Here is a 19765-nt window from a genome sequence, read left to right as displayed (position 1 = left end):
GATAGGTTGGTGGATCATTATGATGAGACTTCTAATGATAGGAAGAAGAAGTCCGATAAGCCAAAAGATAAGAAGAAGGATGATGCTTCAAAATCGAATGATAATTCGAAGACAAAGAAAGCCTTGAACTGTATGTGCTAGACCGCATATGGTGAAGAATTTCCCTTCTAGACTAAAAGTGGTTGCAATTGCATAATCTAATGCGAAGAATGAAGAAGATTCTGTGGGGATGATGCAAATATTTGGTGGTGCTACTGCTACAGAGGTGATCTCTCAGAGGGATCCTGAGAGGAACAAGTTGGAGTATGTTCGGATGAAGGTTGGGAGTGATGATATACTCATTATGGTGCATAGTTGGGTTTCTCACAACTTCATGGGTGAAGATATTGCGAGAAGAATTGGAATGAAATTTGTACCGGTGAAGGCATAGATGAAGACAATCAATTCTCCTCCTCATAGTGTTCTTAGTGTCGCTGAAAATGTGGACACAACAATAGGTGAGTGGACAGGGAAGGTCGACTTCACTATTGTGTGGATTGATGACTATGAGGCTATGCTAGGAATGGAATTCTTGAAACAATTTGATTCTATGATTGTTCCACATTTGAAGAGGCTATACATTTACGATGGAAGGGAGGATGTACCCATTGGTGTTCCAACCATTGGAGTGATAAGGCCTGATTGTAAGTTGGCAGTGATGCAGATGGAGGACAAGAAGCGGATGGAAGATATGAGTAAGCGATTTTCTATGGTTGAGACAAAGCTTACTGAGCAGTCATTGGTCATCAAATGTCCGAGAGGAGGATCGGGTCACTTATCTACAGAGGATGGAGATAGAAGATCCTGACAGATGGATTGAGATGATTAGTGAGGGTGAGCCTCCAGGCTCTACTCCATCCACATCTTCTTATATGAAAAAAAGAAGGGGCTCATTGTTAGATACTCATGGCAGTGAGTCCTTTAAAACAGGTTGAGCAGGTATGGCAGATGGTGCAGGGATGGCTTGGAATCAAGCATCATGGAATGTTGCAGATGGGATGAAGTTTCCATGGACCTGAGCATGGGAGAGATTCTTGGTGAGTTTGAGATGTGGCAGAATCCGAGATAGACTAGTGAAGGTATAAGGATGGATATTCTTATGATTTGAGCGTGACAGTTGGATTGATCACCCGACTAGTTCAAGTCATGGGAGCTAGCAGTGTACTAGAGAGATGTTGACATCAGGCAGACGAGGAGGACAGTTCACAGGAGGAGGATGACACATGATGAATATGGGAGTTCTACATATGTTGTAGGGATGTTTGCAGTATTTGGAGGAGTTGACATCATGGGCTGATGATGAGACAGAGATTGATGTTGATCTTGGTGGATGGCTACCAGGATGGTATGTTGTTGAGGACAACAATGACTTCAGGTGGATGAGGATGTAAGGACTTGCGATCCTTGAGCACTGTCGGCTTGAAGTGCGACGAAGGAAAATTGAAGTGCAAGCTTGACCTTGGCACACGAAGGTATAATGAAGTGTGTAGGAGGGAAGAGCGATGAGTTTATATGTGTGGAGGCATGGGTTTGAATGTATGGAGGCCAACCTACGAACATGGGTAAGCTAAAATTTATCTTGGGAGAGATTGCGATGGAGTAGGGGTGTTGGACAAGTCGGTTGGGAAACTAAGACTTCACCCTACCTTTGGTATATATTGGATATGTGTTGGACTCATTTCGGCCATCTCTCAACACACAACATCTTCGCTCATGTCAAGAGAAGGCGCAGAACTAGTGTAGGAATTTACAGGGTAAGTTCCTCAGAAAGAATACCAAAAGGACACCACTCACAACCAGATCACAGATCAATACACCAGTATTTTTGAGGTGGTTAAAACCCTCAAAGAGGGAAACAGTCCACAGCCTGTCCCAACGTGGGTACTACAGGCAATTTATTAATCAAAGAATCAAAATTTACATAAGCTTCTCTCATGCACGGATTACCTGAACAATGACCCTCCATGCGCTTTAAATAGAACTCATGGGCCAATTGGGTGTCAAGCCATGGATCAAGTGGCGGTAATACCGAGGAGAGAATGAACCATCGGATCACTACATATCATGACCGTCGGATTGTAAGTTACAAAATGTACAACGGTAAAGAAACACACTTTACCTAACTCTATACCTAACTCTACACTAGACCAAGTTGAACTTAACTATATCCTATGTGTCGGAATATCCTAACATCTCCCCTTAAGAAAAACTTGGGATAGGATTGAAGGATTTACAAATATGACACAATAGGAGAAGGAAGGAGGCACTAGAGCCTATCCCCCCTTAGTGACAACTTCCTGAACTCCAAGCATATATCGAATTTTAGTGAACTTCGCCTCTGTGAGAGCCTTTGTGAAGATGTCTGCAACCTGATCATCTGTTGGACAATATTGCACTTCAAGAACATGGTCATGAATGAGCTTTCTGATTAAGTGCATGTGTAGTTCAATGTGTTTGCTGCACTGATGCTAGACTGGATCTTTGCATAGCTGAATGGCACTTTGATTATCACACCAAAGTGTGGTTGGATGTTGTTGCTCAAAGCCAAACTCTGATAGGATCTGACGAAGCCACAAGGCTTCCTTACTAGCTTCCATGGCACCACGATACTCTGCTTCTGTTGACGAAAGAGAAATGGCAGATTGTTTCTTACAAGCCCATGTAATAGGTCCTGAACCAAGAGTGAAGACATAACCGGCAGTAGACTTCCGATCATCAGGGTCACCAGCCCAATCAGAATCAGTGAAACCAACTAACAGAGGAGCTGCTTTGGCACTGTAATGAATCCCAAACTATATTGTACCTCGAACATAACGAAGTATTCTTTTAGCTACTTTCCAATGACTTTCACGGGGGTTTTGCATAAAACGAGCAACAAGGCCAGCAGCAAAGGAAAGATCAGGACGAGTATGGGTTAAATACAAGAGTTTTCCGACAAGTTGACGGTATAAGGTAGCATCAACTTCAGGAGAAGTACAAGAGACTGAAAGTTTGACTCCAGACTGAAAGGGAGAAGGGGCTGGCTTACAGTCTTCCATGTGAAAATGACGAAGAATATCACAAGCATACTTGGACTGGGAAAGGAAAATACCCTCCTGGGATTGCAAGACTTGAAGACCGAGAAAATAGTGTAAGTGTCCTAAGTCTGTCATTTCAAATTTCTTTTTAAGGTTGGACTTCACACGGTTTATAAGGTTGGGATCACTACCAGTAATAATAAGATCATCAACATAAAGAACAAGGATGATAAGAGAGTTGCCCACTTTCTTGGTGTAGATAGTATTGTCAGAATGACACCTAGAAAAGCTAGATTCTAAAAGAAAGCTATCCATTTTGGCATACCAAGCCCGAGGAGCTTGCTTGAGGCCATAAAGGGATTTCTTAAGTCGACAAACAAGGCTGGAGTCTGTTTGTATGAAGCCAATGGGTTGTTCCATATAGATTTCTTCCTGTAAGTCCCCATGCAAGAAGGCAGATTTAACATCCATCTGATGGACTTCCCATTTTAAAGAGGCAGCAAGGGAAAGGACAAGGCGGATAGAGTTCATTTTGGCAACAGGGGAGAAGGTTTCAGTGTAGTCAATGCCTTCAACCTGTGAAAAGCCCTTAGCAACGAGACAAGCTTTATATTTATCAACTTTCCCATCTGGTCCATACTTGGTTCTGTAAACCCATTTACATCTAACAATTTTGCATCCCTTTGGTAGAGGAATAAGATCCCATGTATCATTTGTCATCAATGAATGATATTCTTCATTCATAGCTGCTTCCCAATGTGGATGGCCTGAAGCTTCTGCAAAAGTGTCAGGATCATGATTTACTGGAGCTTGAGCCAGTAAAGAAGAGGCTCTTTCAAACTGAGAATGTGTACGTCGCTGATCTGTAGGATCACCGGCAAGATCACCTGCTGCATCCCGAGTAGCACGGACCCATCTTGGAAGTTGAGGATCCTGAGAAGGTGGGGGAGGATTATCATCCTCGCTTTCATCATCTGAAGAAGAAATGTTTTCAAAAGTAGAAGAGATAGGAAGAGGTGGCACATCCACCGGACTAGGCTCGGAGGCCGATTTATTTTCATCAAATTTTACATCTCTTCTAATGATAACATTTTTGGACTTAAATGGAATAAGTCTATAACCTTTTACATCTTCTGAATATCCAACAAAGGTACATTTCTCACTCTTAGGTTCTAAAGCTTTATGCTTTTCATCTAGAATATGGGCCCATGCTTCACTTCCAAACACACGAAAGTGACTTACATCTGGTTTAATAGAACTCCAAGCTTCTTCTGGAGTGATATTCTCTAGAACCTTAGTAGGAGTGCGATTGATTATATAATTTGCACAATTAATTGCTTCGGCCCAAAAGCTAAGACTAAGTCCTTTAGATTGCATCATACAATTAGCCATTTCCTTTAAGGTGCGATTTTTCCTTTCAGCTACACCATTTTGTTGTGGAGTGTATGGAACAGTATGTTGCATTTGAATTCCATTTTCGGTGCAAAAGTTGATGAATGTGTTTTTAACATATTCTCCACCATTATCAGTTCTTAGCTTAAGAATTTGATGTCCAGATTGTTTTTCAACAAAGGCTTTGAAGGCCAAAAAAGTGTTAAATACTTCGTTCTTGAGTTTTAAGAAGTACACCCAAGTGTGTCTGGAGAAATCATCAATGAAAGTTAAGAAGTACTTGCAGCCAGAGAATGAAGCAACAGAAAGAGGACCACATAAATCACTGTGCACAAGCTGTAAAGGGGCTAAGGCGTGCCAAGAGGCACGTTTGTCAAAACTGTCCCGATGATGTTTTTCGAGTACACATCCGGAACAAACACCATCTCTGCAAGATACCATAGGTAGACCTGTCACCATATTTTCTTTACATAGATGCTGAAGGGAGCGATAGTTTAAGTGACCAAATCGCTCATGCCAAAGTTTGCTCACTTCATCATTATGAGCAACAAATACTGAGGGAAGATTTGATGACCCAAAGTTGTGAAACTTATACAACCTTTTGGAATCATCAACAAGACCAGTAGCTAGAATCTGTTTAGGATCTTTTAGATCCTTGATTACAACATCATGAGGTGAAAATTCAACAATTTTACCTTCACCTGAATGAGTTATCTGATAGAAAGATAGAAGGTTGCAAGATAAGGTTGGAACACATAATACATCATTAAACTGACCATTGTCTAGATGAACAGTTCCAGTCCCTACAACATTAAGAGATCTATCATCACCAACATATATATTTTTGGTGTTACAATCATTTAAAGAAGAAAACATGGCTTGGTTTTTGGCCATGTGATAAGAGGCTCCAGAATCAATGAGCCACTCATGAGAATGAGAAGAAGAAGAAGATACATTTAATGCATAACCAGACTGAGATGATTGACAACGACATGCAGAAAGTACCATTTCGGAAGTTGAAGTTGAAGTAGGCTCCACATGGATGTTATGTTTCTTCATTGCAGCTTCCAAGGCTTCCATCTTCTTAAAGCATTTAGATTCTAAGTGGCCATCTCGATTACAAAAGTTACAATGTCTATCAGTCTTCTTCCATTTGTTTTTATTGGTCTTATCATTTTTCTGAAATGATCTTTCATTTTGAGGCTGAGATGGTTTAGGACCATTCTTTTGAGGATATGACTTCTTAGGATTCTTTGAATTTGGTTGCTGCTGGGCGGCTAACACTTTCGTGGAAGAGTTTCCAAGATTAAGAAGACCAAGGTGTAAGAGTTTTTTGTTAGAAAATTATATATTACGGAGCAATGGAACACATAAAATATTGCAGAAATATAAACACAGAAAACGCACAAAACAAGAGAGACACAGATATACGTGGTTCACCTAGTTTGGGCTACGTCCACCCCGAACAGCCAGTCCTTCCTTTCTATTATCCAACAAAATGAAGAGATACAACCTACAGCAAATCCGCTGTAATATCCTTTGTTTTCTCTCACAGTCTCACCTCTTTGTTTCTCGCTGACCGAATATATATCTATATATCAGCCTCAAATACAATGCCCTCATATAAAGAGAGGGGATTGCCTTCTAGGGCAAAAAACCCTAAACTAAACATAAGTTCTACCGTCAGATCATCCGCCTAATGAACGGCCCAGATTGACTAGAAATTACTATACTTTTACAAGGCAATTTTATAGCTGTTTTTAGCTTCGGGGGCGCTGCCCCCGAAACCCCCCGGTAGGGGGGGCCTCCCAAAAGTCGCTGTCGCCCCCCCCTGGACCCCCCACGGCAGCGATCATTTTACGGGCGGCGTTGCCGCCACATTTTGAACTGGGGTCCAATATTCCGGTACTATAGAAGATAATCAGGCTCCACACCCAACAATCTCCCACTTGGAGACTGATTGTAGCAACTCCACCGCTGCTCCATTTGCTGGACAATGACTCCTCTTTGGACCTGGCTATTTCTCATCTTCATCGTCATCCTTGAAGACCAACTGAAACTGAGCATATTCTCAGTTTCTCCCTGGTTACAACTTTTGTTAGCATATCTGCAGGGTTCTGGCTAGTGTGTATCTTTTCCAGCTTCAACTCTCCATCTTCCAACACTGATCGTATGAAATGGTACTTGAGCTGTATGTGTTTTGTCCTGGAATGAAATGCTGAGTTCTTTGCAAGATGAATGGCACTTTTACTATCACTGTATAACGTGCCCATATCATGCTCCTTACCCAATTCACCCATAAACCTTTGTAACCAAATCATTTCTTTACTAGCCTCTGTAGCAACAACATACTCTGCTTCTGTTGTTGAAAGTGCAACAACGCTTTGGATTTTTGAAATCCAACTGACAGCTGTTCCTCCGATAGTAAATACATATCTTGTAGTGCTCCTCCTATTATCTCTGTCACCTGCCATATCTGCATCAACATATCCTTGTAGGGATATGTTTGAACCACCAAAGCATAATTCCTAATTTGTGCTACCTCTCAAATATCTCAGAATCCATTTCACTGCCATCCAATGTTCCTTTCCTGGATTGTTCATGTACCTGCTTACAACTCCCACTGCATGTGCAATATCAGGTCTTGTGCAGACCATTGCATACATTAAACTTCCAACTGCTGATGCATATGGAACTTTAGACATATAATCCATGTCTTCTTGGGTCTTTGGGCACATTTCTTTGCTAAGTTTGAAATGGCTAGCAAAAGGTGTACTAACTGGTTTTGCATTTTGCATGTTAAATCTTTTCAACACCTTTTGTATGTACTCATTCTGAGACAATGTTAATTTTCTATTTTTCCTGTCTCTAGTTATTCTCATACCAAGGATTTGTTTTGCAGCACCCAAATCCTTCATTGCAAATGAATTTGCCAATTTTCTTTTGAGCACATTTATTTCCTGCATGTTAGATCCTGCAACAAGCATGTCATCTACATACAATAACAATATAATATAGTTGCCATCATTTTGCTTTTTTAGATAAACACAATGATCAGAGTGACATCTAGTATAACCTTGTTCAGACATAAACTTGTCAAATTTTAGATACCACTGCCTTGGAGCCTGTTTTAAACCATACAAGCTCTTCTTCAACCTGCACACAAGTTTCTCCTTCCCTTTCACCTCATATCCTTGTGGCTACTGCATATATATCTCTTCCTCCAAATCCCCATGGAGAAAGGTTGTCTTTACATCTAAGTGCTCAAGATGCAAATCTTCAGCTGCTACAAGACTTAAAATAGTTCTGATTGAAGTCATTTTAACAAGAGGAGAAAATATTTCATCAAAATCAATACATTTCTTCTGTGCAAACCCCTTCACCACAAGTCTAGCTTTGTACCTTTGCTTTCCTCCATCTTCTTCCTTCAGCTTGTAAACCCATTTATTCTTCAATGTAGTTTTTCCTATAGGCAACCTGACTAAATCCCAAGTCTGGTTATGCATTAAGGAGTCCATCTCTTCTTCCATGGCTACCTCCCACTTCTTCTTGCTTTCAACCTACATTGCTTCTTCATAACATTCAGGTTCACCAGAATCAGTCAACAATAAATAATATAATGAAGGAGAGTATCGTTCAGGAGGTCTACCTGTCCTGGTAGATCTTCTAACACCACTTTCAGGTGTTTGGGGTGCCTGTTGCTGTTGTGGTGGTTGATTATTATTATTTTCAGGCACCTTTACTTTTTCAGTGATTTCATCAAGGACTGCGTATTCCTTGTTTTCCTTTTCCTGTTTCTTTTCCTGCAACTAGTTCTTATACAAGACCTTTTCATTGAATATTACATCTCTGCTCCTAATGATTTTTTGATTTTCGTAATCATATAAGCGATAACCAAAATCATTAACACCATATCCAATAAAGGTACATTTCTTTGAATTTGCCTCAAGCTTTGTTCTATTTTCTTTATCAATATGGACAAAGGCCTCACAACCAAAAGGCTTTAAAATAGAGTAGTTTACCTTTTTACCTATCCATGCTTCCTCTGGAACACCACCATCCAAGGAACTTGGAGGCCCTCTGTTTATTAGATAAACAACAATATCTACAGCATCTGCCCAAAACTGTAAAGGCAATCCTGCATGCAATCTCATGCACCTTGCACGCTCCATGATTGTTCTGTTCATCCTTTCTGACACACCATTTTCTTGTGGTGTTCTTGGAACTGTCTTCTCTCTGCGAATTCCATGCTCTGAACAGTACCTATCAAACTCTTTGCTGCAATATTCACCTCCATTGTCTGATCTAAGACACTTCAATTTCTTTCCTGTCTCAATCTCAACCAAAGCTTTCCATTTCTTGAAAGTATCAAATACATCAGATTTATTCTTAATACAATAAATCCAAGTTTTTCTAGTTGCATCATCAATAAAAGTAACATAATAACGAGAGCCACCGAGAGATGATACCTGAGCAGGTCCCCATACGTCTGTATGCACAAGCTCTAATTTTTCGTTCTTCTTTTCTTTCCCAACTCTGAGAAATCTGACTCTCTTCTGTTTTCCATAAATGCAGTTCTCACAGAAGTCCAAATCAACATTCTTCAAACCCGGCAACAAATTCCTTGAGTGAAGAATCTTCATCCCCTTTTCACTCATGTGTCCGAGCCTATGATGCCATAATGCTGCATCTGCTCCTTTGGAAGTTAAAGCATTAATAGAGTTAGAAATACCATTGCATAAATACAATGTACCAACCTTTTCACCTTTCTCTATTACCAGGGCTCCTTTGGTGACCTTCCAAGTTTTATCTGTGAAAGTTGTCACACAACCTTCACCGCCTAACTGCCCTGTTGAAATCAGATTTTTCTTTAGATCTGGAACATGCCTTACCTCCTTTAATAGCCATTGGTTTCCATTCTGCTGTTTTACAAGAACCTTACCCATTCCAATGATTTTACAGGGTTTATCATCACCCAGACGAACTTGTCCAAAATCTCCTTGAACATAGTCATGAAAATATTTCTTATCAGGTGTGGCATGGAATGAAGCCCCTGAATCTACCACCCAGGAATCAATAATATTTTCGAAAGAAAGAATCAAAGCATCTTGTAACACCTCACCTGTCACATTTGCTTCATGATTGTTTTCTTGTTGTGCATCTCCTTCTTTTCCCTTCCGAGATCTACAGTCTTTCTTTAGGTGTCCTTTCTTTCCACATTTCCAGCACACTATCCCCGATCTGGACTTGGATCTGCCTTTCCTTGATTTATTGCGATATCTTGAGCTCTTTCCTCTTTCCATTTTTCTTCCTCTAGACTCTGCACTCAAAGCATTTCCCGATGTCTCACCGGAGCTTTTCCGTCGCATTTCCTCGCTAAGGATAGCACCGACAACATCATCAAACTTTAAAGTACTAGATCCAGAAACGGAGTTACTAATGGCCATTACCAAACCATTCCAACTTTCTGGTAATGAGCACAAGAATAACAGAGCTCTAACTTCATCATCAAAGTTTACCCCTAGAGAGCTTAACTGACTTGTAACTGTATTAAAATCATTTAAATGGTTTGCAACAGATCCACCTTCCGACATATTCATATTAAATAACCGTTTCATAAGAAATACCTTGTTTGAGGCCGAGGGTTTTTCATATAGTTTCGACAACGTCTGCATCAAACCCTCTATCGTGGTTTCCTTCAAAATGTTGAAGGCGACTGACGCAGCAAGGCACAACCGTATTGTTCCGAGTACCTTTCTATCCAGAAGGTTCCATTCTTCATCTTTCATACTTGTCGACATCTTTGTTTTTCCGCCCAATGGTAGGTATAGATCTTTCTGATACAGATAATCTTCCATCTGCATCTTCCACAGCGAGAAGTTTTGGCCGTTAAATTTCTCGACCCTAAACTTACCATCTTCCGCCATTGCTCCCACTCGAACTAGGGAACCCTTCTTTCCTACAAGTTTATAAGCCAAATAGACCTTCGGCTCTGATACCAGTTGTTAGAAAATTATATATTACGGAGCAATGGAACACATAAAATATTGCAGAAATATAAACACAGAAAACGCACAAAACAAGAGAGACACAGATATACGTGGTTCACCCAGTTTGGGCTACATCCACCCCGAACAGCCAGTCCTTCCTTTCTATTATCCAGCAAAATGAAGAGATATAACCTACAGCAAATCCGTTGTAATATCCTCTGTTTTCTCTCACAGTCTCACCTCTCTGTTTCTCGCTCACCGAATACACATCTATATATCAGCCTCAAATACAGTGCCCTCATATAAAGAGAGGGGATTGCCTTCTAGGGCAAAAAACCCTAAACTAAACATAAGTTCTACCGTCAGATCATCCGCCTAATGAACGGCCCAGATTGACTAGAAATTACTATACTTTTACAAGGCACTTTTACAGCTGTTTTTAGCTTCGGGGGCGCTGCCCCCGAAACCCCCCGCCAGGGAGGGGCTCCCAAAAGTCATTGCCGCCCCCCCTGGACCCCCCACGGTAGCGATCATTTTACGGGCGGCGTTGCCGCCCCATTTTGAACTGGGGTCCAATATGCCGGTACTATAGAAGATAATCAGGCTCCACACCCAACATTTTTCTTGTTCTCTTATTAAGGAATCACAAAAGGAGTCAAAGGAAGGGGCCTTGTAGTCTTTTCCTTGACCAATGAAAGCTTCCCTTGTAGAATGGAAAGTGGAAACAAATACAGAGTAGGCTGGTCCCAACTTAGTAAGGATGGAATAAATAAGGTTACCATCTTCTTTCTTAACTTTAACACCTTCCAGGAGATATCTAAGGGTCTTGAATTTGGACAAGAAATCTTCAATGCAAGAAAAATTATTAGGATCCAAAGTAAGCAACTCATTTTCAAGTTGATGGGCTCTAATTTCATTTTTAATCCCAAAAACTTTAGCGAGTTTTTCTAATGCTTCATGAGGAGTCTCAAGTTCTGCAATGTGGAATCTAAGATCAGGAGAAATAGACATCCCTATCAAACCACGTGCTGGATCTTGTCTATTTTCCCATTTTGCAGCCTTGTCTTCATCTTTTGGTTTCTTCTCTTGGTCTGTGGCTATTCTGAAGAGACCTTTACTTCTAAGTAAATCTTCCATGTAGGCTACCCATTGGAAGTAGTTATTGCTGTCAAGAATGACTTGGCATGGACTTTCCTTTTTTTTTTAAAAAAAACTGAAGCTGAAGATGCTGAAAATAAGTGTTCCAATGGATAGATCTCGAAAAAATAGGCAGTTTTAAAAAAAACGACTCTGAAAAAGGCTTCCGGATGAAGAAGTTATGGCTTTTTGAAAAAAAAATGCAGACGTTGCCGACAAAGTGCACGAATGTGCGGGAATGAAAAAAAAAAAATCTGCCCCCACAAAAAGGAGACTTGAACCCAAGACCTCTACTCTCTTAAAATAGCTTTGAACCAATTGATCTATAAAAAAAAATTGAGAGAGAGAGAGGGGGGGGGGGGGGGCCTTGGTTTGCGTGCTTGCCTTGAGAAAGCTCTTTTTCCCTATAAAACACAAAACACAAAACCCAACACGAATATGCAAAGAAAAACGAACCTTGCGGCTCGAAGTTAGCTTTAGACAAAAAACTAGAAATTTAAAAAAAAAAAATCTCAAAGTTAGCTTTAGCCGAAAAACTAAATATTTTTCTCAATGTTTCTGATTTTCCGAGATCACACTAAGGTGCAGGGAAAAGAGCATACGCATGAGAAAAATCCTTCCTTTCTGTTTCTGATTTTCCCAGATCGCACAGAGTCACAGGGCAAAGAGCATACGCAGAAATGAAAGGTATAGATCCAGTTAAAAAAAAAGGCTAAATAAACTGAGACTGAAATAAGCAGAGAGAAAATAACAGTAAACTGCAAAAAACACTGTATACCTCCCGATCTGAAAAATGACGCAGCTAGGGTTACCGGAAACCTTTTCGCGTGAAACGAAAGGGGTTCCTCACTGGAATAGATGCTCCGAACGCAATAGAGCAGTCCTCTCGGCCTGAAAGCAGTCAGAAATAGCAGATCTAGGAAACGACAGCCGCATGTAGTTCTACCGGCATCAGATTTGGATCACCAACGGACGTGGCCCTCAAATAGCTTTGATACCATGTAGGAATTTACAGGGTAAGTTCCTCAGAAAGAATACCAAAAGGACACCGCTCACAACCAGATCACAGATCAATACATCAGTATTTTTGACGTGGTTAAAACCCTCAAAGAGGGAAGCAGTCCACGGTCTGTCCCAACGTGGGTACTACAGGCAATTTATTAATCAAAGAATCAAAATTTACATAAGCTCCTCTCATGCACGGATTACCCAAACAATGACCCTCCATGCGCTTTAACTAGAACTCATGGACCAATCGGGTGTCAAGCCACGGACCAAGTGTCGGTAATACCGAGGAGAGAATGAACTGTCAGATCACTACATATCGTGACCGTCAGATTGTAAGTTACAAAATGTACAACGGTAAAGAAACACACTTTACCTAACTCTATACCTAACTCTACACTAAACCAAGTTGAACTTAACTATATCCTATGTGTCGGAATATCCTAACAACTATAAGGTGGACGCACAAGAGGTGAAGTCGCAAATTTGGATGATGCACCCGTTCTTGGGCAAGGCCGCACGAAGTTAAGTGTCGTTCTTGGTTTTGGGTGAAGGGCGCAGGTAGGGTTGCCCACCGGTTGGAGAAAGGAGTGCAAGTGTGGGTGCCTGGTTTGTGCGACGACTTGACATGGGTTCTTGGGTGACTCGGGTAAGCACTCGCCTGTCGTGCAAGTGTGCATGATGACTTGCTGAAGTGTTGAGATTGTGGACAAAGGTGTGTCTCGGGTGGAGGCATCCGTGTGTGGTGACTTGGAGGCATGCCCATGTTGGGCAAACAACATGATTCTGCGACAAGGTGAACGAAGGGTTGGTGAGTCATGCGGCGACCGTGCGGAGGAGCCGACGAGCTAGGCAACCGAGTTCGCCAAAGATTGTAAATTTGGCTAAGTATGAAACTTGGAGTTTCCAAGTATACTTATAAAGCTTGTAACTTGTAAAAGATTGTATAATATATTATCGGGTAGACTCATTGTTCACGGAATTGCCCCTCCCTTTATACTGTTCAATTGTGTTCTTCATTTATAATTGCTGATGTTAATGAATGTGTATGGGTGTTCATTGGTATAAAGGAACCATTAATAATACTTGGTTCTAAAACACAAACTAAGTAGGAATAAGTGGTTAGGCGTAGTGCACGAACATAAGTATTGGTGAAAAGAAAGTGTTCCGTGGTGCTGCACCTCGCCTAGAGTGGTTGAAAGACTACCGCAGGCTTGGGAGCGTGACACCATGTCTTTTGATGCCTTTTTTCTCCATGAACATAAACTAGTGGATATTAACAAAGTTATGTTCCATAATCCATACCTAGTACAAATATTCTATATATAGTTACCAGAAAAAAATAAATATAAAATATTATATTATAATAGTTATAGTAGATATAAAACATAATATTATAATAATTAATAATTGGAAAAACATATCCTCATTGTAATAATATAATTCAAAAGGCCATGAAAGTTAATTAAATTTAAGAAATTCTTATACAAAATATTACTATAAAACTCGTCAAAATTCCCTTTAATTATTTCTAGGAATATATTAAATGCGAAATACAAGATTTTCAAAATGATGTCCCATAGTAGTCTTATGTAATTGGCAATATTGTGAAATGTATTTAGTTTGGAATCTAGATCTCCTAAATGAAGCTCACATTTTACTTGATAGGGACATAATTATCTTTTTATTCATAGTTATTTCTAGATACTGTAACTTCATGTTAAAGGAATCTGAGATGGATAATTTTGGAGGAAAGTGTAGATTAAATATGATATGTTAAGAAAAAAATAAAATAATATGTTATTCGAAAACAATATAATTTTTATAAGTGGTTATATTGCGATGGTTCTAATATGAAGTTATTTGTAGTTCTTGTAAAATTTGGAATTTAAAGGTCAAATTCTCTCCTCACTTATTATTTGAGGTCTCCTTGAAAATGCGTATAAAGTGGGATTACCAATTGCTCCTATACTCATAAAAAAACTCGGAACATTAAGAATGTGCATTCCTTTATGATGAATTTCCATTGTTACCCTAGTGTATGGGTGATGGGCCATGTTACACGATAAATGGAAATAGTGTGGTGTGTGTCTATTAGTGAACGTTGTGAAGAACAATGTTTCCTTATTTCTTTTGTGCATATTGCTTTCTGTCGATTTTGGTTTCTGGTGTCTATGTGACACAAGGGTGTAGTTATCTTAGTATTCATGAATCTTCCAAGTGTGTAGTAGAGCATTTTAATTGTGGCAAGATTTTTTGTTTTTTTTGTGGTCTAATTCACTTTTTCTGCATTTTTAGCTTTTGGTGTTTATGTGACCGAAGGGTATAGTTATTTAACTCTTTATGAACTTTCGCGCTGTGTGTGTAATTTAAGAGAAATTTTATTATGTTGAAACTTGAGACTCGTAAGCTTGTATCTAGTTTTCTTCAATAAGGGTGCCCTATTACTTGTTCGAGGGTAGCTTCTACATGAGTTATCTAAGATTGAGTGGAAAGCATCGAAGGGAACTTTTGTTTAACAATTTTTTATATGTTAACTATGGTATTTTATATGTTAACTATGGTATTGCATTGCTGAAAGACGGATAAGAAGTGTAGAAGCAATTCACAAAGGGGTGTTTTTTTGTGAAGTAAGACTTCAGAATATTTTGTAGATACTATTATCGAGCATATTTTCTTGCCGGTATTGATTGTGGTGACCAAAGTCTAATTTTCAAGATCTCGATGAATGTAGAGAATCATGTAAGCGTGGGAGAAATCTATGCAATGGTCGCAAGAATCGTCAGAAAATTGGATAGTGCATTTGTGGTTTGAGCATTTGTATCGAAAATACATGCAAGATATATGAGTAATTACCTTAAAAACTGCAAAGAGAGGCCGATACGATTGCTAAATTGGAATTGTATAATTGGAAAGTTTGTACTTTGGTTTGAAATAATAATTGTGTATTAGATTTAGGTTTTTTAGTGTGTTTGTGTTAAGTTGGTAATACACAATTAAAATAATAATTGAAATATTGAGAGATGAAAGTTGACCAATATATAGTTTTCCACTTATTTTACGAATGAAATATTTAGAACTATTGTGAAGAAATATTGATTTTCTAGTTATACCAAATGAAATCATAGGTACTTATTACTTTTGCCTCATTTTAGGCATTCTATGATGTTTCATGAAGGGCATTCATTATTTTTATTTTTTTCCAATCTGGCATTCTATGATTTTGCATGAAGAGCATTCATTATTTTAATTTTTTTCCAATCTATGATATCGTGGCATTCAAAATATAAGTTGCATTCTTATTTCAATTTATATTCCCTATGATTAGTGATTATCTCATTAAGGAAATTATATATATTTGTTATAAAGCAAAATAATGATTTTTTAATACTAATAAAGATTTATATCATAATCATATATTTGAATTATTTCAATCATATTAATAGAATTTACATTTAGAAAAAATTCATTTTTATATAATTATAATTTCAAAAATATAAATAATCATTAAACATCGAAATAAAGAACATACAATTTAAAACACTATTTTATAGTATTTCTAAAACTCTCAAATGCATATGTGATATATTGATTTAAAGTAATGATAATATATTCACAAGGAAACAAGACAACATATCCATATGAAATTTTAAGATTCAATCTATAGGAAAATTTTAAGATTTCCTCCATTACATGAGATCATAAGGATTTGTGTTTTTATGTGTAAAAATAGATAATATATATTATTTCATTTAGCTATTTTTTTATTTCAAATATTATTGTGATTTTTTCATCTTACAATTCATTTATTTTAATTAACTCGAAAACTTCCGAAGTCTATATTTATAATATAATATTCAAATTATAAACTTATTAATCTTTGTTTCAGATTAAAAATATAAATTTTGGACAATTAAATAATTACATTAAAACGTCATTGTTTCTATTAAAGAAATGGAATAAGATATGCTTTTTCTTATATATTCTCTCTTATTTATTATTATGTTACTAGGAGCTTAACTTTCAACTCATTTTTAGTTGTTTTTTAAAAGTTTATTAGATTTCCAAATGTTTTTAAATCAAATAAATATTAAAATATTATATATAGGAGCTGGATCATCAGCTAATGTCCCTGGCATGCCATACAACTCGAAAATGCAAGGGATGTGGCGGTAAATTCTCTCCATCCTGATATCTTGTTTATGTAGCTAGAAGAGAATTTTCTCCATGTCCTTGTAATTCGACATTCCCTGAAATGTCACCTCCATACCCGCGGATATCTGCTCCATCGCCTTACCTAGTAGACTCTTCATTAGCCAGTACAAGTACAGTGTTTTCTTGAACTATGTGATTCTCCCAATGGTGTTCCCTGGATGCGAAACAATAGTCCTTCAATTATCCATCTCTTCCTCCATCCCCTTATCTGTCCACGGAGTCGGGCCTCTCCTACGGCGCCCACGTCCTCTCGCAACATAGGCCATGACTTGTGTGCTAGAACACTATTGTCACCCAGAAAAAGTTAGACTCAAATTTAGAATTATTTTGGTAATACACCACCTTTCTTCTTCTTGTTTCTTCTCTCCTCTGTTTCTCACTGCATACATTCAAAGGTGAACCAAAGCCCGTAGATCCCAGAAGGGAGGTCTTTGACCCTTACCCCACGGCCCACCATTATTCCCTTCCTTCTTACTATGAATTTTATGGTCGTTCCACCCCATCTCAAGCCAAGCCTAGTAGCCCTCCTGGATTCTTTGTTCCATATCCTTGCTCCGTGGGCCCGAAGAATATATACTCTTCATAACATACATGTACACCACCCCCTCTCAAGCCAAGCCCAGTAGCCCTCCTGGATTCTTTGTTCCAGATCCTTGCTCAGTGGGCCCGAAGAATATATATACTCTTCATACCATACATGTACAATTTAAAATATAGAATATTTGAATTTAATCCAATTAAATTCAAAAAACGCACGTCTTCTTCTACATTTAGTCCAAAAAAGTCTTTATATCACAATACGTAATTCCAAAGCATCCGTTCGAGTTAGTGCTAGTTAGTGCTTACTCGTGAATCGATGGATAATTTTGAGGGATCGTCACCGTGTATTTCACAGGTACCAGATGAGGTGATCCACATAATTCTTGCTTCTCTTCACATCACACATCTTTTGAATACAGTCCTCGTTTCCCAGGAATGGCGTTCCAGGATCCTGTCTGATAAATGGCTTTACCTCTGAGATCGCCCACTAGTTTTCAACTGAGGATTCTTGGCCTTGGCATCAATGGTCTCATCCTTAAAACTAACAATGCAATCAGCTTTATATATGGAAACTCACAAATCCTTATAAAGAGAATTGATCATACACTCTTAATATATCAACAAAGACATTGCACCTAATTAAAAATCGATTCATCTTAACGGTTAGAGAAAAGAGTCAAAATTGCATATTGTACCTTCCATATGTCCATGACTTCATGAATTGTAACAATGAAGTTTATTACAGAGACACCATTAATGCTCGAATGTTATGGGTAATGTTTTTGCTCCTGTAAAGCAGTTCTTGCATATATTGTAATGCTATTTAAAAAAATGGAACAACCAAACTCTACATATCACAGTAAGGCGCATAACATTAATTGTCCCAAAGTTAAATTTGTTTAAAGAACAAGTCTTAGAGATTAATGATAATCGTTCTTTTTCAAAATGGGATTAAATTACGGTTCATATTTAAAGCAAAATAAGTGAAGGACGCTAGTCAGAGTCCGAGATCAAATAACATATAAAGCAATTTCAATATTACCATTTAAAAATAACTAAACATTATATATGATGCGAAATATAAAACATATGGAAAAGAAGGGAATATTCAGATTTCGAGGGTTACAGCTGATACAAAAGGATAAGGATAACGAGCAAACACTTGCCCTGCGTCAATAGCCTTCCACTGCCCAGTTGACGGCTGAAAGAAATAGGTGATCGGATAATCTTTCTCATTAACGCCACTTACAAAAATCCACTCACGCCACGGTGCAGCACAGAAAATAAATTCTAAATTTTGTGGAACAGAAGCTACAGGCATCCACGCATTTTTCTCAGCATCATACTTCATCACTTGTTTTGAAACGATCACGTACAGGTTATCACATATACAGACAACATCAGAATCCTGCTCCATAATACGCCTTCGTAAACTCCACATGTCTTCCAGCGTCTGCCAACCGCCCGTCTCCTCATCAAAAACTTCCGCGCTACTTAAGGCTGCGACTGCTCCACCAGATGGCGTTCCACTTATCACCATAAATTTCCCGTCCAGGTAAACACCCGCAGGTCCATAGCGGTTTTGAGTCATGGGAGGCAAGATTTCCCACCTGTCTTCTTCCACGTCGTAAGCTTCCACAGTGGACAGAGAGTTGCCATTCTCATCTTCGCCACCAGCCACGTAGATAAGTCCTTTCGAAGAAGAAACTGCAGAAGCGAAGTTGATACGACTAGTGGGCATGTTGGAGCCGCGGCGCCATTTTTTGGACACAAAATCAAAGATGAAGACAACAACGTCCAACCTCACCCACATCTCAGTTTCGATAAAGCATCCTCCAAACACGACAAGCTTTTCATTCACAGAAACCAACACGGTCACAATTGGAATAAGATCAAAAGGACAAGGAATAGGTGGTGTCCTTTCCCACGTCTTCTCCACAGGGTCGTATACTGTTATTCCATAAACAGCGGGAGTGAGATTTGATTGAATAAGACATATCAAATTTTGGCTCGTGCCATAGGTCTTTCTGTCCTCATAGAAGCGGGGACTACACATCATTTCCTTCCAGCTTCTGCACACATCCTTCAACTCATCGTGTGATATGTAAGGAGCGCGCAACAACACTTGCCGTTGGATATCAGTAGGAACATTCAGAAAATCTTCCATTATTGGCAATGATGAGAGATTCGGTAAATGAATGTTGCTTGGAAATTGAGTGTTACCTCAGAAACCCCCTTTTGTCTCTTGGATGCGTATATTGAGATTTTATTCTTTCTACCAACACGCTATTGTCTCTTGGCTGCCTATATTGACATATAATTCTTTCTATTAATACCTTGAGCAGTTGACTTGAAGTGAACTATTGGCCGACTTTAATGGATGACTACCATTTTCGTTGTTCCCTACAGCCCAGAAATGTCCATCCATAT

General features: G+C 38.8%; 1 protein-coding gene across 1 annotated transcript; it reads right to left on the bottom strand.

The window, feature by feature from the left end:
• Positions 1 to 18443: 18443 nt before the first annotated feature.
• LOC149186499 (F-box/kelch-repeat protein At1g80440-like) lies at positions 18444 to 19502 on the bottom strand. Its single transcript, XM_089409370.1, has one exon. The coding sequence runs from the start codon at positions 19500 to 19502 to the stop codon at positions 18444 to 18446; it is 1059 nt and encodes a 352-aa protein (XP_089265496.1).
• Positions 19503 to 19765: the final 263 nt, after the last annotated feature.

The sequence above is a fragment of the Pinus tabuliformis genome, chromosome 3_1 (assembly GCF_031772625.1).
Source record: "Pinus tabuliformis cultivar Carrire ecotype Pingquan chromosome 3_1, CPIR1, whole genome shotgun sequence".
Classification (NCBI taxonomy): domain Eukaryota; kingdom Viridiplantae; phylum Streptophyta; class Pinopsida; order Pinales; family Pinaceae; genus Pinus; species Pinus tabuliformis.
The sequence above is the reverse complement of the archived record's forward strand: the minus strand, read 5'-3'. Positions and strand labels throughout refer to the sequence as shown.